Below are 21,241 nucleotides of genomic sequence, written 5' to 3'. Positions count from 1 at the left end.
TAGAATCAAATAGAGATGAACTCACTGGAATGGATGGAAAAGAAACATGTTGATCAAGAATAGGTGTAGGAAAGACAGGAGAGGATTGTGGTAAAGCACTGAGATTTTGATTTAATGACTTAAAGGGAAAGATGTGTTCATGATAAACAACATCTCGAGATACAAAAATAGTATGACTATCAAGGTCATAGAGTTTGTATCCTTTAATAGCAAGAGGATAGCCAATGAAAATACATCTTCTAGCTCGAGGAGCAAATTTAGATCGATTGTGAGCTAGTGTAGAGGCATAACAAAGAGAGCCAAACACGTTGAGGTGAGAATATGAGGGTGGTTTTTTGAAAAGTAATTCATATGGTGTTTTGTTTGCTAGCAAGGGAGAAGGAATCCTGTTAATGAGATACACTGCTGTAAGAATGCAGTCAGACCAGAAAAACAAAGGGATATTGGACTGAAAAAGAAGAGCACGAGCAACATTGAGAATATGTTGGTGCTTCCTCTCAACTACTGAATTTTGTTGAGGGTGGCCACACAAGATAATTGGTGAACTATGCCTTTAGAAGAAAAAAAAATGAGGCATAGCAAATTCAGTGCCATTGTCTGTCCTTATAGTTTTGATAGAATAATAAAATTGATTGGCAACCATATTAATGAAATTCTGCAATAGCACTCGAGTTTCAGATTTTGACTTCATCAAATAAATCCAAGTACTTCTAGAAAAGTCATCTACAATGGTTAAGAAATACTTAAAACCATCCAATGACTGAGACTGAAATGGGCCCCATATATCACAGTAAATAAGTTGAAAAGGACATGAAGAAATGTGTTCACTGTGAGAAGGAAATGGCAATCTCTTGTGTTTAGCAAATGGGCAAATTGAACATGGAATGTCATTATTTATGGAAGCAGTAGGTACACTAGAAGACAACAACTTTATTCGAGAAAAGGATGGATGGCCCAACCTTTTTATGCCAAATATCAAACTCAGAATGATTAGAGTGTGAAACATAAGCAGAATTGAAATTTGAATTACAAGGAAGAGTAACATGATCATCTGATTTTTGTAGTATGTATAATCCTCCTTTGGCTTTACCCTTCCCAATCATTCTCCAATGGGTGAGGTCCTGTATATAGCAAACATTACCAGAAAAAATTAAGCAACAAGATGTTGATTTGGTTAGTTGGCTGACAGAAAGAAGATTGAATTGAAAAGAAGGTACACACATAACATTATGCAAAATGAGCTGTGGAGATAGATGAATGGATCCAATATGTGTAACTGATGCAGAAATGCCATTGGGCATTTTGACAAACGAGTTATGTGTGGAATGAAAAGAAGTGAAAAGGGAAGTGGAATGGACCATATGATCCGTGGCACCGGTGTCTATGATCCAATCATCTGAAGTAATGTGCATCGGAAATGTTGTTTTAATGGAAAAAACAGAAGAAAATTTACCCGAAAGATGATCAACTGAAGAAATCACATTGGCTGTCTAAGACACATGTGATTCAGAATTGAGAAGAGCTATAAGCTGTTGGCATTGCTGTGGTGTGAGTGGAAATGAAGAGGTAGAATCACCAACAACTTGATGAGCTAAAGATGATGGAGTGGAATATTTTCCTTTGGAGCGATATCCAGGAGGATATCCATGTAACTTGAAGCATTTTTCAATTGTATGCCCAGGAACAGAGCAATGGGAGCAAATAGGTCTATCTTTGCGAGTGAAGGGTTTAATCTGATGAGCCTGTTTTGCTGTTGATGAGAGTGCAGCAGATGGAATGTGAGAGATAAGAGGTGATCCAATGTCTCTCTGGCGCTCTTCTTGAAGAACAAGAGAGAAAACCTTGTTCATAGGAGGAAGTGGATCAATCAAAAGGATTTGACCACGCACTTGAGAGAATGAGTCATTCAGCCCCATCAAGAAACGCACAACATAGTCTTGCTAATGCATGGCCATCAATGTACGCAGACCTCCACATGAACATACAGGTAAGGGTCTATAGTTCATCAATTCATCCCATAAACCTTTCATTTGAGTGAAATATGCACTAACAGAGAGATCATTCTGCATAAGAGAAGCAATAGACTTCTGCAGTTGAAAGATCCGAGGACCATTTCCTTGAGAGAAACGTTCTTGAAGATCAGACCAAACTTCCTTGGCAGATTCGACATATATGACACTAGCAGCAATCTCTTTAGCAAGAGAATTAAGAAGCCAAGATAAGATCATGTTATTGCATCTGGTCCAGCTATGAAAAAGAGAAGAAGTACCTACTGGTTTGGCAATAGAGCCATCAACGAAACCAACTTTGTTCTTGGCAGTGAGGGCCATTAGCATGGATCTACGCCAAGTATGGTAATTGTTACCAATGAGAACTTGAGTAACAAGAATAGATCCTGGACTATCTCCATGGTGAAGATAGTAAGGACTGGAGGAATCAGAAGAAGGATCAGAGGGAGAAGATGATACTGAAGAAGAATCAGTCATTGCGCGGGAATGTGTTTTTCAAACTGATACCATATTAAGATTGATATCAAGAAAGTGCCAAAAGATGCAGAGCATCGAATCCTTTTCTGTATTAAGACTTCTATTTATACACCAAAGCAGAAATGCTTTATATACCCTGTATAATAGGCGGGAAAGAAATATTTTAAATACCTAAGCAACAGAACTAACCTATCTGTTACTAAAAATGTAACTAAAATGTAACTTACTAAAATGAGAAATAATAGAGACGTAACAGAACTAATGGAAACAATACTATCGCTAATAATAAAGACTGGAAATAGAGACATGGTGTCGTATTTATACTCTGTGACTCCTATTCAAGAGTTGAATTCTCTGCATCACATCAATCTCCTTAACGCTACTATTTCCACCGATTTGTATGGTATCTCCTACACTTATGATCATCAGTTTGAGACAATTAATTATGAACTATTAATGCTATTGTTCTTGTAATATGATACGTTTTTATAAATAACTTAATTCATATATTAACCAATTATTAAATGATAGTTACTTAAAATAGACTAAAATATGTCTTGGTTTTTATGAACAGATACGGCACACAAAATTCTGGACATTCTAAAGCCAGCACTTGGAGAGCAGGAATATCTTTGGCTTTCATTGGAGATGTTGGCTGAAATACCTTCGAGAATTGGCATCAAAAGTCAGCCATCAGTATGGGAAAGATGCTTAAACTCCTGTTAGTTTATTTCCAACCCAAACTATTAACCTAAATATACGTATGTACGTATATATGTAAGTATGCATGTGTATATTTATAACTGTGGACTGGAGGAATTTCTTGATTAATCAAGTATATAAATTTACCAAGTGTACGTTTCCGGCCGTAGAGAGGTGCCTTCTACATTGTGGTAGACTGCTGCTACCATTAGCTAGGAAGTTATCTCATAATTTGTTGTTCACGCATATATAGTTGTATATATAATACCCCTGCACGTGGCATTGGGGGCCATCATGAATAACTCTATTCTTAGGTCTCTACAACACAATCTATATTGAATAATTTGATTTGAAAAATAAATTCTAAAATTTAAATCTTATAAATAAAATTATACCATATAGATGGTGTTTGCCTGTAGTGTAGAGGCCTTAAAATAACATTTCTTGCCATATTAATTCTTTAACTACTTATAAATGCTTTTTTTTTTTAATTTTTTATATATAAATAACTACTTATAAATCTTCTTTTTAGTGCGATTTGGTATTTAAGATACTAGGCTAGTCATCAAACTAACATGTCCAAATAACCAGTACCTAATTAAATTTGAAGACGTTAATCTCAGAGACTCTTAAAGTAAATTGTTTGTCACTAACTGCAATTTTATGTGCATATATAATTAATTCATGATCAGAAATTAATTAAGCTATGTCAATTTTATATATAGGAGCCATGCACGCTATATATAGAGCTATAATATTAAGAAGCATATATATTGAAAAATAAAATGTAAATGACGACGTTGAAGCAATGAAATAATGATCCATTAATATAAGAACTAATTATAATATATATCCTAAACGATATGATATTCTTTTGGCATATAGAATTTATATTTCTGTTTAACCAGACGATCTTCCTAACTAGGCTTCAGTGGTCGGTTCTGCAACAAAGCTTTGATGCAAGCATCAGCCCATCACTTAGTTGACCGCCTTTGGAAACGGCTAATCGAAGACAACACATATTTCTCACCAACTGCGGTTGGTCATGACCAGCATATGATGAAACTACTTGTTAAAGCTGCAAAAGTAGGGAACGTTGAATTTCTAATTATACTTATACGCTGTTATCCCGATCTCATATGGCAAGTTGACAAGGAATATGGAAGTTTATTTCACGTTGCTATTAAACATCGACAAGAGCGTGTTTTTAATTTAATATATGAGATAGGTGTTGCGAAGAACAACCTTGCGACCTATCGTGCCGAAGGGGGAAACAACATGCTGCACTTAGCTGGACAAGTGCCTTCTTCAGATCGACTGAATATCGTCTCTGGAGCGGCTCTTCAAATGCAACGAGAGTTGTTGTGGTTTCAAGTACGTATGTGCAGGTGTAAAATATCATGTCAACTTCTTTTCTTCTCGTCGAACATGTATATATTGCATGGTCTCCCCTTTCTATATGTTTTAATTTACAAGTAATTGTTCATAGCAGGAGATAGAAAAGATCGTGCCGAAGTCATTAACGAACGAGAAGAATGAAGATGGAGAAACACCACGGGATATATTTACGAGGACCCATGAAGAACTACGGAAGAATGGTGAGGAGTGGATGAAAACAACGGCAAACTCTTGCATGCTCGTGGCAGCACTAATTGCAACTGTGGTTTTCCCAGCTGCGTTCACAATACCGGGTGGCAACAATCAACAAACAGGCATTCCTATCTTTCTGGAAACCAAATGGTTTACGCTATTTCTCGTATCAGATGCTGTAGCCATGTTATTCTCTTCGTATTCAATATTAGTTTTCATGGCAATCCACACGTCACCCTACACCGAAAAGGATTTCCTCAAATTATTACATCTTAGGTTGGGGTTGGGACTCTATACCGTTTTCATCGCAGTAGTAGGCATGCTAATAGCCTTCTGTGCAGCCTGTATTTTGGTCTCTAAAAGCAAAATAGATGTTCCGATCCGAATAGTAGCCACAGCTCTAGTTAGTTTGTTTGTTATCCTACATTATGGCCTTTGGTATGATATATTTCGCTCAGCATTCTGTTCAAATTTGTTCCTTTTCCGGTCACAGAATAGGCTTTTCAAACTCCAAGCCAGAAACGCTTGAGAATGGCAACCAATCCGGACATAATGACAGAACCCAGGTTCTTGATCGGGTCGGAAATTCGGTCCGATTGAGCAGTCCTACAACCAGTCATGCAAGTCCTCTTGATCTTCATTAATTAGCTTGGAATAATGTTGGTTTTTTATAAAATCCACAAGTATTGGGCTGGTGATAATTATTATATGAAAGCTGCTACTTTTTATTAATTAGGACTCTCGAAACTCTCTTGTAACATAATTCTATGATTTTTGTCGTTATATTCTGATGTTTGTCATATATATTATATATACATATAAACATGTTGTTGAATATTATGAATTTTCTACGGTGTCATGCAGCTTAATTCGGTCGAGAAAAGATATTTACAATCGTGAATTGTGCAACTACTGCATAATTGTTTTGAAAAAAGTGAATAAAACATAAGATCCACATAAAAAAAATTAATTTTTTAATAGTACACCCTACTCTTTTTCAAAACGATTATGCAACGTTTACGCACTTCATGATTATACGTAGAATTACTCTAATTCTCTCTTTCCTGAAAAAGACAACATGACAGTAAAAAGAAATGTTAATAATGGTGACTAGAAAATAACGTTTTTATAAATGACTTAATTCATATATTAACCAATTATATATTAAATGGTAGTTACTTAAAATAGACTATATAACAATGACAAATATCTTGGTTTTTATGAACAGATACGGCACTCAAAATTCTGGATACTGAGCCAAAGTTAGCACCTGAAGATAAGGGACTTCTTTGGAAACCATTGGAAAAGTTGGCCAAAAAACGGCATTCAAAAATTGGCAGCAAAAGTCAGCCATCAGTATGGGAAAGATGCTTAAACTCCTGTTAGTTTATTTCCAACCCAAACTATTAATCTAAATATATGTATGTATGTATGCACGTATGTATGTGTATATTTATAACCGGACTGGAGGAATTTCTTCATTAATCAAGTATATAAATATAAATTTACCAGGTGTCATGCGTGTCTTCCACGTTGTGGTAGACTGCTGCTACCATTAGATAGCTAGGAAGTTATCTCATAATTTGTTGTTCACGCATAGTTTTATATATACCCATGCACGTGTCATTGGGAAGTAGATAGGAGGCCATGAATAACTCTATTCTTAAGTCTGTACACCACAATCTATATTGCATAATTTAATTTGAAAAATAAATTTTAAAATTTAAATCTTACAAACTAAATTATGCCAAGTGGATGATGTGTGGTGTAAAGGTCTTAGAATAACATTTATCACCATATTAATTCTTTAGCTACTTATAAATGTTAAATGTATAGATCTCTTTTAATGTTAATTCTTCTTCTTTTCAGTTCGATTTGCTATTTAAGATACTAGGCTAGTCATCAAACTAACATGTCCAAATAACCAGTACCCAATTAAATTGGAAGACGTTAATGTCAGAGACTCTTAAAATAAATTGTTTGTCACTAATTGCAATTAAATCACGACCCATGCATATATATATATATATATATATACACGAGATGCATGTCTATACTCGATAGCATGCAAGATTTCATGCGCATATATAATTAATTCATGATCAGAAATTAATTAAACTATGTCAATTTTATAGGAGCCATCCACGCTATATAGCTATATATAATAATTAAGAAGCATATATATTGGAAAATAAAATGTATATGACGACGTTAAAACAATGAAATAATGATCCATTAATATAAGAACTAATTATAATATATATCCTAAACGATATGATATTGATCTTTTGGCATATAGAATTAATATTTCTGTTTAACCAGACGATCTTAATTCTCTTAATCCTAACTAGGCTTCAGAGGTTGGTTCTGCTACAAAGCTATGATGCAAGCATCAGCCCATCAATTAGTTTACCGCCTTTGGAAAGAGCTAATTGGAGCCGACTCCTCGTCAAGTACTGATCATATGCTTCAAAATCATATGGAACTAGTTTTTGAAGCTGCAAAAGTAGGGAACGTTGAAATTCTAATTATACTTATACGCTCTTATCCCGATCTCATATGGCAAGTTGACGAAGAAGAAAATGGAACTTTATTTCACGTTGCTCTTAAACATCGACAAGAGCGTGTTTTTAATTTAATATATGAGACAGGTGTTTTGAAGGGCAAGCTTGCGAGCTATAAGGCCGGAGGGGAAAACATGCTGCACTTAGCTGGACAATTGCCTTCTTCAGATCGACTGAATATCGTCTCAGGAGCGGCCCTTCAAATGCAACGAGAGTTATTGTGGTTTCAAGTACGTACGTGCGTGCGGGTGTTAAAATATCGTACTTCTTTTTTTCTCGTCGAACACGTATATATTGCATGGTCTCCCCTTTCTATATGTTTAAATTTACAAGTAATTGGTTATTGCAGGAGATAGAAAAGATCGTGCCGAAGGATGAAGAAACACCCAAGGATGGAGAAACACCTAAGGATATTTTTGTAAGGACCCATAAAGAACTACAGAAGAATGGTGAAAAGTGGATGAAGGGCATGGCAAGTTCTTGCATGCTTGTGGCAGCACTGGTTGCCACTATGGTTTTTCCAGCTGCCTTCACAGTACCAGGTGGCAACAATCAAGAAACAGGCATTCCTATCTTTCTGGAAAGCAACTGGTTTACGTTATTTCTCGTATCAGATGCGGTAGCCTTGTTATTCTCTTCGTGTTCAATATTAGTTTTCTTGACAATTCTCACGTCACGCTACACCGAAAAGGATTTCCTCAAATTATTATCTCGTAGGTTGGCATTGGGACTCGCTACGCTTCTAATTTCAATAGTAGGCATGCTGATAGCCTTCAGTGCAGCCTGTTTTTTGGTCTTTAAAAGCAAAGCAAGTGTTCCGATCCGAATAATTGTTGCGGCGCCCATTGTTCCAATTAGTTTGTTTGTTATCCTACATTATGGCCTTTGGTTTGATATATTCTGCTCAGCATTCTGTTCAGATTGGTTCCTTTTCCGGTCACAGAATAGGCTTTTCAATCCAAGCTGCCAGTAACGCTTGCTACAGAAATTAAGAATGACAATCAAGCCGGACATAATTAAAGAACTCAGGTTCCTGATCGGGCCGAAAAAAAGGGGTCCGATTGAAACGTCATACAACCAGTCATGCAAGTCCTCAGTGTGAAATTTGACGAAAGTTTGATCAAGGCTTCAGTATGATCTTCAATATTAATAAGCTTGGAATAATGTTGATTTTTTAAAACCCACTAGTACTGGGCTGGTGATAATTAGTATATGAAAGCTGCTACTTTTTATTAATTAGGACTCAGCTCGAAACTCTATTGTAAGATACATAGTTCTATGATGTTTGTCGTTATGTATATTGTATATATTGTTGAATATTCTGACGTTTGTCATATATGTATTTTATCTAATTTTTTTGTGAAAGTAGCAGTAATCTATAATATTATATATACATATAAAAATGTTGTTGAATATTATGAATTTTCTATGATCTCATGATCATAATTATCTTATTCGGTCACAATCATGAAAGAAATCCGTCTGTATTACCAGCAGGATCATCAATATTTGATCCCTTCACATCAACAATCCCTGCCTAAGAAAATTTGCCGGGTACTGGAAAAGTACTTCTTCGACACAATGACAAAACAAATTAAAGGCATTTTTGTAAAGGGAAATGAACGTTAAACAAATATTTTCTCTTTTTTTAAAATTGTTTTTTTAATAAAATATTATTACCATTTTATTTCAAACCTCCCGGCCCAGATTCAAATAAAAAACTTAAATAAATTCAAATCCAGTAATATATTATTGAAGAGCTGTGTAAAAATTGAAAAGTCGATCGTCTACATGATTTTCGTTTTGTAAAATAAAGTTTCAATACTACTTGACCAGTGCTGGCAGTTCAAAATCGGTTCGATCAAACTCGAATTTAGACGTTCAATTCGTATGAAGTTTATAAACTTCATACCTCAACCACTTATTAATTTTGCCTACACTCTTGAAGACGTGAATCTCCGAGATTAATACTGATCTTCCACTAAGTTGTAAGTCGCTAAATATTCTTAAAATTATGATACATTATCAAGAGCTAAGAGTTAATTGCAATTAAATCAAGACCAATACCATATAATACTTGTCCGAGCAGCCATAATAAGAAGCATATTCGTGAAAAAATGGAAACCTATAATGAGAAGTTAGGTAGGGGTAATTTCTTATCAGCTGTTTAACATCTGATTTCATACCCTACCAATGAAAATCCCTCCTGACCCTATGTAGGGTTTTGTCATAGCTGGAATGACCCCAATAGGACTAGTGTGCAATAGATGTAGAAGCCTTTGCCTGAATGCCTGATCTTCCGCAATCACTAACCTGTTTTTATAGAACATAGCTCATTCCTCACTGCATAAGTGGGAGGTAATTCTCCCTTCTTGAACCTCAGCAGTAAATCTTGCACCTTCGGGTCTACACAATATCCTTCTTTAATCTTCTTTAACCACTCCAAAGTTGGCAAAGAAATAGCAGTTAGAACAATTTCTTCTTTAGCTGACTCCCCCTCTAACCTCCTGGATATTGCATCAGCCACTATATTGTCATTCCCATTTTTATAATCTACTAATAAATCATAACTCAGCAATTTAGACACCCACTTATGTTGCATAGGAGTGCCTATCTTTTGCTCCAACAAATATTTAAGACTTTGATGATCAATTTTTACAACAAATGGTTACCCAAGTAGGTACGATCTCCACTTCTGCACTGTCATCACCAATGCATATAATTCATTTTCATAAGTTGATAAAGCTAAAACCCTTCCCTTCAAGGCCTTATTGTAGAATGTTGTTGGTCTTTTTTTGGCATAAGAACAGCCCCTATATCACTTCTCGAAGCGTCATACTCTATTATAAAGGGTAGAGAAAAGTCTGGGAGAATTAACACTGGGGGTTGGGTCACTACCTTCTTTAGGTTTTGGAATGTCTCTTTAGCTTCCTTAATCCACACAAACTGATCCTTTTTTAATAATTGAGTCAGTGGGGCTGCAACACTGTCATAACCTTTAATAAACCTTCGATAATACCCCGCGAGCCCAAGGAACCCTTTTAGAGACTTCAATGAGGTAGGAAATGGGCAATCTTCCACTGCCCGCAGCTTGTCTGGGTCAGCCTTGACTCCGTCTGCTGAGATCACATGACTCAAGTAAGCTACTTCTAGAGTGGCAAATCTACACTTTGACATTTTGGCCAACAAACCATGTTGTCTCAACACCTTAAGAATCACCTTTAGATGCTCTATGTGCTCCTGCAGTTAGCTGTTGTACACTAGAATATCATAAAAAAACAACAGAAACTTTCTCAAGTAAGGTTTAAAAATGTTGTTCACTAAACTTTGAAAGGTAGAAGGTGCATTTGTTAAACCGAAAGGCAAGACAAAGAACTCATAATGTCCTTCGTGAGTCCTAAATGCTGTCTTATAGATATCTTCAACCTTAACCCGGATTGGTTATAACCCGAGCGTAGGTCTAGCTTAGAGAAGAACTTAGAACCACTGAGTTCATCCAGCAACTCCTCCACAACTAGAATTGAAAATTTATCCTTAATTGTCACACTGTTCAAGGCTCGGTAATCCACACACATTCTCCATATCTCATTCGTCTTCCTCACAAGTAACACCGGGGATGAATAGGGGCTGGTACTGGGTCTTATTACCCCTGAACTCAATAATTCTTTTACAATCTTTTCAATTTCATCTTTTTTAAAGTAAGGGTAACGGTAAGACCTCACTGAAACAGGCTTGGTGTTTGGGTAAAGGGTAATAGCATGGTCTTGCATTCTAGGTGGGAGTAACCCTTTTGGTTCACCAAAAACTTCCTTATATTGATCAAGTAACAGTTGTACAGCCATAGTAATACTTCCAAACGACCTTTCTTCTTTGGTTTCAACCAGTTGTAATAACCCCCCCCCCTTTTTCCAGCTCGTGATTCTTATTTAAATTCCCCCTTTCAATTAACTTGGAATGACATAAGCCTTGTAAACAAACTTCCTGCCCTTATGCTGGAACTGCATCGACAATTCCTTGAAGTTCCACAATATAGGTCCCAACTCGTGCAGCCACAGTACCACTAACACCATATCATAGCCCACTAGCACCAGTACATAAAAATCTGTGGTGAAAGTTTGACTCTGCATTTTAATCTTCACAGTAGAACATTTCCCTTCACAACCCACAAGTTCACCATTAGCCACCCTAACACTCACCTTCTCTCCATGATTCACATTCAAGCCCCCATTTTTTGCTACTGGGGGATCCAAGAAATTGTGAATGCTGCCAATGTCGACTAGCACCACTATCTCTTCACTTTCCAACCTTCCTTTAATTCTCATGGTTTTGGGACTTAGAGATCCAATAAGTGCATTAAGGGAAATTTTGGGCGGGGCTAGATTGGTGGTCAAATCTAATATTTCATCATTTTCATTTTCCTCCACTGATAAGGGAACCTCAACTGGCTCCTCCTCTACCCCCTCTATCAAAAATAGTTTAGGCTGTTGGCACTTGTGTCCTGGATTCCACTTGGAATCGCAGTAATAACAGAGGCCCTTTTCATGCCTCTCTTTCATTTGTTGTGGTTTGATCTTCTGCATAGGGACAATAGCCTTAAACCTGAATCTACCATTGTTGTTTGTTGCTGCATGGGGTAATTTCAGAATTCCAATGTCATGGTTGTTATGAGATTTCCTATTAATGCCAACACTTTCCTCTTGAATTTTTGCAAGACTGTATGTTGTTAGCAAATTATTAGGATGGAACATCCTCACAGTTAACCTTATCTCATCCTTGAGTCCACTAAGAAAACAGCTCAGTTTATACCCTTCCGACAGCCCCCTGAGTCTATTCGACAATGACTCAAAATTAGACTTATATTCTTCTACAAATCCACTCTATTTCAACCTTGTTAAGGCTTTCATGGGGTCATCGTATGAAGATGGCCCAAACCTTACCAATAAAGCCTTTGTGAAACCCTCCCAAACGTTTAAATCTCCTATGTAAATGTAAAAGTGGTTGGCTAGAATTAGATGACTAGAACGATATAGATTTATTTAAGTTGGAAAATTGTTAAGATTGGATGAATGTAAATATTTTATCTTGATATAAGAATATTTAATTTGAATTAAACAGTTATTAGATAATTTCTTAGATAAGTCATGAGACTGTGTATCCGAAGTTCAAGGAGTTTGAAATTATCCAGTTGAATGGAAACTATATCCTATGAGAGAAGACTCAGCGCCACAAACGCGTTAGCAGGGTCGTTCCTAGCAAAGTTTTCTCGTCAGTAGATTCCTACTGCACCTAAAATTCCTAACAGACTCAGTCCATCAGTAGAATCCTACTGTAGATCAAATACTGGGAAAATTATTTAATTGAGGAATTCGGCTGAGGGTTGTATCTTTTGATCAGTTAATTTTGAGAGAGCTTGGAGATTTAAGAGAGATCCAAGAGCTTGAGTGTGAGAAAATTCTCATAAGAATTTTCTAGTATTTTTCTCTTTCTCTTTTTAAGTGCTTGCATACTCCGTGTCGGAGTTGTGGTGATCGAGTTCAGCCACTGGAGTTCTAGGAGGGAAGTCAATAGTTTGAAATCGTCAGAGGTTCTGTCTGCTGCTGCGGTAGAAGACAAATGGGTCATTTGTCTGGATAAGTAAGAGAGTCAAGTTACAAAGGTTTTGTAATTGAGAATTACTTCTAATTGATTTTCAAATAATAAGATTCATTTTCCTGGATTTGGCTGCCCCGTATGGTTTTACTTTTAAAGAGTTCTTTAAAGGGTTTCCATTCGTAACTAAAATTGGTATTACACACTTCGTTAATTTTATGTATTTGATTGTTTATCAAATTATTGCATAATTGACGACTGACCAATTTGTTGAGTAAATTGATAGATATTTCCACTGTGTTACAGAGGCACTTGGGTAATTCACCTGGACTCCTCAAGATCTTGGAACCAAATTAGGGCTTGACCCTCCATATGAAAAGAGGATAATCTCAATTTATGTTGGGTTAGGGTGTTATAGTATGAAAAAAAATGGTTTGTTTAATATATTCATCCATTCGGGTCATCACCATTAAAAGCTGGAAAATCAAGCCTTACCGAACGTGGGGAAGGCTCGCCTCCTTGTTCAACACGTACCATCTGCTGGTTCTGGCCATCTGAAGATGATTCTCCCTAAGTCCAGTCACTGTTCTTCCGCTACAACTCCACAGTCAGGGAGGCTAACTACTGCATGACAGAGTTTGATTATCTTTTGAGTGCCAACATTTCAATTTCCAAATTTTTTAATTGTGAATCTGTGGATTTTTTGAGTAATGTATGACCTTCTTGTAATTGATTTAGGTGGGTACCTTCTACCATTTTGCTGCTTCATTTGCTTATAGGTCACTTGGGAATGAGTCTCTAGATACCACTTGTAACACTTTGATTCTGTAATGGATGATGATGCAGGTGAATACAAGGAAAGAATGAGTTGCCTTGCTTCAAGGGTGGGCTCCTCCAGAAAATAGAGAGAGAAAGAGAGGAGAGAACATTAGAGAGAAATTAGGAATATTATAAAATCTGGCATAACAAACTTGTACTAGGACTACAGTGAAATAGGTACTAACGGGAAGGGAAAAATACGAAAAATAACCTGATTGTTACTAAAGACTAGGCTGTGTTTGGATGTTGAACTGAGTTGAGTTGAGATAATAAAATATTGTTAGAATATTATTTTTTAATATTATTATTAGTTTGAGATTTGAAAAAGTTTAATTGTTCATTATATTTTGTATTGAAATTTGAAAAAATTGTAATGATGAGTTGAGATGAGTTGAAATTGGTTTAATGACCAAACGAAGCATAAATGAAAGACAATACTAATGATGGGCACGCAGGCCCATGAAATTGACCCATAAACAACTCAATGTTTAACTACGGACTAACATTCAAAAGGCCCTTTTATTACTTCTTGGCCCAAGGCCCATACGACCACTTAACCCTACAAGCTTCTGAAATCAACTTCTCGCCTAACTCCCCAATTCCCACTTCCATCTTCCATCGTATAATTTCTTCACCTCAGAAACACAGTGTGACACGTACCTATGCTACATTCGTCCCTACTTTCATTTTCCGTATTTGTTTTGCTTTTATTATCTAAAAAGGACGAGGTTGCTTCTAATTTAATGCTTGATATGATTCTTCACCGGATCGAGAGAGGATGCAGTTGAGAATTACAAAACGCATTAAATTTATATAAAGCAATAATATATATCGGAGACTTCTTTATCTTTTCGTATTGAAACTTGAATACTAATTAAGATAGAGTGGGGCTATTCTGCCGCCCCATTCTTATCGCCCGTCCAGCGTTAATTGTTTTTTTTTTTATATTTTTTTAATATATTTAAATATTTAAAAAAATATATCAATACATTTAAAAATATTTTTTTAATCACTAAGTAAAATAAATAAATAAATTTTGTTAAGTGATAAAAAGGAACGGTGAAATTGAGATCGCATAATAGTATTTTTAAGATATCGGAAGTCCGATATTATATGTTGCTAGTCATTATTGTTTTATTTTTTCCCTCGTACGTCTTGATGACCGCGTTTGAAGCTGGTGATCAAAGATTCAAAACACATGATGCATGATGCACCACCCACGCATGGTACGAGGAAGGTTGTCCATCGTCTTGGTTTTTTTCTATTCAAATTGTTTTTTAATAAAAAAATATATATTATTTTTACCTATATTTTAAATGAATTATATTTTTATAAAATAACTTCTATAATAATGATATTCTCAATTTAAAATATAATTATATAAAAAATTATAAAGAGAATTGTAGCTTAATCATTACATTTTTATAAAAAATATATATATATATTATTAGTTTTTTTTTATTAGAAGCATTTATTGATTATAGCATTTGATTGGTTGGTCACCTGCATCCGTATCCTGATCTTATCTGCATAATAAATTTGTTGAAAGTAACTAGAAATTAAAAACGGGTCAAATATATTTGCAATAACAAGTGGAGTACTGCATAGACGCGTGTTCTCCTGTCACTTTCACAAAGACTTCTGAATCTGAAAAGGATAGAAAAAAATAGAAGGAAGACTACGGAAAGGGCGGGAGGCGGAGACTGCTGCACAAAAAAGTTACACAAGATAAATTTATAAATTAACTTAATTTGAAATAATATATTTGATATAATAAGTTATATTATAAATTTATTTTTATTAAAAAATAAATTTAACGTATTATACGAACTACCATATCAATTTAGGTTTAATTTGGTTATATAAATAAGATGAAGTGAGATAAAAATTAAAAATAAAATAAAATATTATTAAAATATTATTTTTATTTTAAAATTTTAAAAAAATTAAATTATTTTTTATATTTTTATATATTTTAAAAGTTATAATAATTATATAAAATAAGAGGAGAGGAGAGGAGAGGAGAGGAGATGGTCTAAACTATGTAACAAAATAGTCTTTATAGTATTAATTTGATAGAATCTTTATATGTGGTGCTTTTAAAAAAAAAAATTGTTTTAGGAGGGAATGATGTGACTTCACACACTACATCTATTTTAATTTTTTTTTTATAATAAATATGAGATGTATGGATGATAAATTGAAATAAAAAATAATATTAAAATATATAAAATGTATTGTATAAGATAATAAGTAACATATCTTTAAAAATCTCAAGAGGCTAATTTTCTTATCCAAAGAAACAGTTAAACCACGTGAATAAATGACTTTAATAAAACAACTGCGTTCTCGTTAGCAATATTAATTAAACCATTAGAATGAAGAAAGACCAAATGCTTGACTCTCTTTTATACTTAATTCGACTGCGCGCCTATCATAAATTCTTGAATTTATGCCTTCAACTACCAGAGTTTAAGAAGAAAAAATATTTAAAAATTATTATTATATTCTCAAATAACATTTTAATGTGTGTTATCTATATGGGCTTATAAATAGAATTTTTTTATATGAAAAAAGATCAAGAAATTCCAAAGGTAAATATGTACAGATGAAAACAAGCTTCCAAATACTTGGGGGGTAAAGAATCAATAATGTGTTTTGATCTGTTCTATTCTAATTTGGACAATATAGTCATTGTAATATATATTCAGTCCTAATTATTATGATGATGATCGCTACATAATGGTGGACGTGGATCTATAAATCTAATTCAGGAAAAAGGATGAGGTTGCATAACAGATGAGGTTGCACACGTCGTTCAGTCCTAATTATTTTGCTTTTATGATCTGTACAGGATGAGGTTGCTTCTAATTAAATGCCTGATAAAGCTGATATATATCATTCTTCACCAGATTGAGAGATCAGGATGCAGTTGAGAATTACAAAACGCATTAAATTTATATAAAATAATAATATGCATAACAGATTTATTTATCTTTTCATATTGAAACCTGAATAATTAGGATAACGGAAGTCCGATGTGGCTAGTCTTTATGATTTTATTTTTCCCTCATCTAGATGACTCGCATTACAAGAAAAATAGGTATTTGTGACATTTTTTATACAACAAAAATGATTATTTATAACGAAAATAGACTCATTTTAACTGGATATAGTTATTTTGCTGGAAATAACTTATCGCAAATAACCAGTTTTCTTATAGCGTCATTTAATTTGAAGCTAGTTGTTAACGTCATGTTTCACACGTCGTTGGGTTGGGTTTTAGTAATTTAAGTCTCTGGACTTTCACCGGCACAGTTAAACAAACATGAAGAGTGGGGTGGCTTTGGTGTTGGCCGGAGAGTCTCCAATGCCAAAATTAATATCCGTAGATAAGGTTGTACCTATGCTGCATTCGCCCCCACTTTCATTTTCTGTATTTGTTTTGCTTTTATGATCTGAAAAGGATGAGGTTGCTTCTAATTAAATGCGTGACAAGGCTGATATATATGATTCTTCACCCGATTTGAGATCAGGATGCAGTTGAGAATTACAAAACGCATTAAATTTATATAAAACAATAATATGCATAAGAGACTTATTTATCTTTTCGGATTGAAACTTGAATAATTAGGATATCGGAAGTCCGATGTGGCTAGTCTTTATGGTTATATTTTTTCTCTCATCTTGATGACGATCATTTAATTTGAAGCTAGTTGTTAACATCGTGTTTCACACGTCTTTGGATCGGCTTTTAGCAATTCAAGTCTTTAGACTTTCACCTGCACAATTAAACAAATATGAACAGTGGGGGCTTTGGTGGTGGCCAGGAGTCTCCAATACCAAAGTCAATATATGCATGTAAGGTTGTACCTATGCTGCATTCGCCCCCACTTTCATTTTCTGCATTTGTTTTACTTTTATGATCTGAAAAGGACGAGGTTGCTTCTAATTAAATGCCTGGCAAGGTTGATATATATGATTCTTCACCCGATCTGAGATTAGGATGCAGTTGAGAATTATAAAACGCATTAAATTTATATAAAACAATAATATGCATAAGAGACTTATTTATTTTTTCAGATTGAAACTTGAATAATTTGGATATTGGAAGTCCGATGTGGCTAGTCTTTATGGTTCTGTTTTTTCCCTCATCTTGATGACTCGCACTACAAAAAAAAGGGGTATTTGTGACCATTTTTATACGATAAAAATGATTATTTGTAATGAAAACACTCATTTTAGTTGGATATAGTCATTTCGTTAGAAATAACTGATCGTAAATAACTAATTTTCTTGTAGTGTCATTTAATTTGAGGCTAGTTGTTAACATCATTTTTCGCACGTCTTTGGGTCGGGTTTCAGCAATTCAAGTCTTTGTACTTTCACCTGCACAGGTAAACAAACATAAACAGTGGATGGGCTTTAGTGGTTACCGGAGTCTTCAATGTCAAAGTCAATATATGCATGTAAGGCTATAACTATGCTGCATTCGCCCCCACTTTCATTTTCTGTATTTGTTTTGCTTTTATGATATGAAAAGGATGAGGTTGCTTCTAATTAAATGCCTGATAAGGCTGATACATATGATCCTTCACCAGATCGGAGACTTCTTTAATTTTATCTTTTTGTATTGAAATTTGAATAATAATTAGGATATCGGAAGTCGGTTGTGGCTATTCTTTATTGTTTTATTTTTTTCCCTCATATCTTGATGACCGCGTTTAATTTGAAGCTGGTGATCAAAACACATGCATGATGCACCACCCACGCATGGTACGAGGCAGCTGGTTGTCCATCGTCTTGGTTTTTTTCTTATTCAAATTATTTTTTAATTAAAAATATACATTATTTTAACAATTTTTACGACATTCTTATAAAATAACTTATATAATAACGATACTTTCGATTTAAAATATAATTATATAAAAAATTATAAAGAGAAATATTATAATAGCTTAATTATTATTATTATTATTTATTCTTTATATTTTTATTAGAAGCATTTATTGATTATAGCATTTGATTGGATGATCACCTGCATCCGTATCCTGATCTTATCTGCTTAATAGATTTGTTGAAAGAAACTAGAAAATACAATCAACGTGTGTTCTCTTGTCACTTTCACAAAGACTTCTGAATCTGGAAAGGAACAAAAAATAAAAAATAAAATAAAAGAGGACTTCGGAAAGGGAGACTTCTGCATGCAGGTAGGTTGGTAGGTGATGGTTATAACTTACCAGTCAGTACAGAAGATGGAGAAAGCTGAATTAATTCAAGGTGAGCAAAGTAACGCTTTCAAAAGAATATTTTAGTAATAAAAAAATTACGCGAAATAAATTTATAAATTAACTTAATTTAACGTGATACATTAAATTATAAATTTATTTTTATTATAAAATAGATATAATATATCATATTAATAGTCATATTTATTTATAATTTTCAAAAATGCTTCTAATAAAAAAATATTAAGAATAAAGTCATTATAATAGGAGGGAATACAGACATGACTTTTGTTCAATGGATAGACTTTTATTAATTATGATGATGATCGGTACATAATGGTGGACGTGGATCTATAAATCTAATTCAGGAAAAAGGCTCCATCTGAATCCACATTGGCCACACATTGACCATACATGTGATACACCATTACATTACTAATTCATTTTTTGTAGTTTGTGTTTATCTTATTATTTTTTTCTTAATTGAAGTTCTTTTTTTTTTTTTGAGACATAATATTATTCATATCCTTAATTTCATTCTGTTTTTTTTTTTTTTTCTAAGTTTTATTGAACACTTGAAGTTGGTGGGACTAAATTTGATCTTTGCAAATGATTTGTTATAATTTGTACTATTGTAATTTGTAAAATTTGTTATTATATTAATGTATTGTAATTTGTAATATTGTTATTCAGAGCTATTTGTAATTAATATTTTTAGATTAATTTATAATAATTTTAGAATTATTAGTTAACAATTTTACATAACTATATTTGAAATGATGGATAATTTTATAAAATAAAATATATAAATTACAGTAGCACATTTGGAATCAACAAATATTATAACTTTCATTGTAGCAAAGTCATTTAATGTTTTTGTTATTACTGTTTCGTCCAAAAGAATTATATTGGGATTAATTTCTTGCCCGTGGAGACCATAAGAAATTAATCTCACGTACAATACAAGTAGATTTTTTGCATTTATTTGTTATTGGACCAATAATATGCGATGTTGTTCGTGCGTTACTGGTGTGGGATTTCAACATTACATTAATATAATATTTATCGATAATTGAAAGAGATTATAATATCATAATTTTATTTAGAAGGGATGGAAAGATGGGATCTGGACATGACCTTCAGTTTTTCATGATACTCCAATTTTTTAGATATTACCCGCGTTAAATGACCGTGGAGAATAGAAGTTATAAAAATAATATATTCATTATAATAAATGAAACAACCATTATGTTATTAAATATAAAATCATCGAAAAAGTACACCTTATAAACTAAGAAATTTTGCACAAAATATATTTTATTTGATTAAGAAAATAAAATATATAATCAATAAAACTGTAAAATATGACAAAAATAAATTAGATAAAAAAATTAAAAAAGTTTAAGATTAATAATATTTTATTATTATATAAAGTTGATAAGCTAGATAATTTAACGTGGAATTAAATTTTCAGTGAAATAGACAAAAGCTAAAATTTTAATATTAGGCAAAATTGTACTAATAAAATAGTTAATTCAATACTAATGCTCTCATCACATAAACACCCAAACTTTATACATCAACGACTTATTTTGCCGACATTCTTGACTTGCCATTCCTATTTTCAAGGCGGGCCATAAGTATTAATTACATGGACGTTCCTAATGTCATCATGCAGGACAGAAATCTGTAATTTTATCAATTGGCCATATATATATATATATATATAATATATATATATATATATATATATGTCATTCAGTACCTAAAAAGTCGCTTCTTCGTGCCTATGAAACTTAGTTGGGTTTATTACCGTATAATTATTTTTAATAATGCTAGAGTTAATTTCTGCTGGGGGCTCCCGCTAACTCTCGCTGGAGCTGATCTAGCATGTGTTTTTATGTATTTTTTTAAAGTTATTTTTTATATAGATTTTTTTAATAATTTTAAATATTTTTAAAAAATATAAAAAGTTCAGAATATTATTAAAAATTATTTTCTTAATTAGAAAGTAAAATAAAAAACATTTTTTTATAATTTTTTATTTTACTTTGTGATTAAGGAATTATTTTTTAATATTTTTTTTTACTTTCTAATCAAGAAAGTATTTTTAATGGTGTTCTAAATTTATTTTATTTTTTAAAAATATTTAAAAATATTAAAAAAATCTATATAAAAATTACTTAAAAAAAACACATAAAAACACATGAAAGCACATGTTATAGCTCCAGTAGGAGCCCCAATGGAAGCTGTAGCATCGTCC

At 33.4% G+C, this 21,241-nt stretch overlaps 3 protein-coding genes across 3 annotated transcripts; 2 read left to right on the top strand and 1 right to left on the bottom strand.

Moving 5' to 3' along the window:
• Positions 1 to 1,940: 1,940 nt before the first annotated feature.
• LOC121244808 lies at positions 1,941 to 2,486 on the bottom strand. The gene has a single exon (XM_041143017.1). It carries the CDS (start codon positions 2,484 to 2,486, stop codon positions 1,941 to 1,943), a length of 546 nt encoding a protein of 181 aa, XP_040998951.1.
• A 298-nt stretch (positions 2,487 to 2,784) lies between these two features.
• LOC121244489 (ankyrin repeat-containing protein At5g02620-like) lies at positions 2,785 to 5,402 on the top strand. Its single transcript, XM_041142571.1, has 4 exons — positions 2,785 to 2,889; positions 3,061 to 3,207; positions 4,114 to 4,562; positions 4,681 to 5,402. Exons 1-4 carry the CDS (start codon positions 2,793 to 2,795, stop codon positions 5,305 to 5,307), a joined length of 1,320 nt encoding a protein of 439 aa, XP_040998505.1. The 5' UTR covers positions 2,785 to 2,792; the 3' UTR covers positions 5,308 to 5,402.
• A 1,756-nt stretch (positions 5,403 to 7,158) lies between these two features.
• Positions 7,159 to 8,315, top strand: LOC121244806 (ankyrin repeat-containing protein ITN1-like). Its single transcript, XM_041143014.1, has 2 exons — positions 7,159 to 7,572; positions 7,692 to 8,315. The coding sequence occupies exons 1-2, from the start codon at positions 7,159 to 7,161 to the stop codon at positions 8,313 to 8,315; spliced, it is 1,038 nt and encodes a 345-aa protein (XP_040998948.1).
• Positions 8,316 to 21,241: the final 12,926 nt, after the last annotated feature.

The sequence above is a fragment of the Juglans microcarpa x Juglans regia genome, chromosome 8S, assembly GCF_004785595.1.
Source record: "Juglans microcarpa x Juglans regia isolate MS1-56 chromosome 8S, Jm3101_v1.0, whole genome shotgun sequence".
NCBI lineage: Eukaryota > Viridiplantae > Streptophyta > Magnoliopsida > Fagales > Juglandaceae > Juglans > Juglans microcarpa x Juglans regia.
Note: the sequence above shows the minus strand (reverse complement) of the source record. Positions and strands in the feature narration are given on the sequence as shown.

Coding starts and splice junctions, on each gene's coding strand:
- LOC121244808 (XM_041143017.1), bottom strand. CDS start 2,486: ATGACTGATTCTTCTTCAGTATCATCTTCTCCCTCTGATCCTTCTTCT.
- LOC121244489 (XM_041142571.1), top strand. CDS start 2,793: ATGGTGTCGTATTTATACTCTGTGACTCCTATTCAAGAGTTGAATTCT. Junction 3,208..4,113: donor GGAAAGATGCTTAAACTCCT/GTTAGTTTATTT, acceptor CTTCCTAACTAG/GCTTCAGTGGTCGGTTCTGC. Junction 4,563..4,680: donor GAGAGTTGTTGTGGTTTCAA/GTACGTATGTGC, acceptor TGTTCATAGCAG/GAGATAGAAAAGATCGTGCC.
- LOC121244806 (XM_041143014.1), top strand. CDS start 7,159: ATGATGCAAGCATCAGCCCATCAATTAGTTTACCGCCTTTGGAAAGAG. Junction 7,573..7,691: donor GAGAGTTATTGTGGTTTCAA/GTACGTACGTGC, acceptor TGGTTATTGCAG/GAGATAGAAAAGATCGTGCC.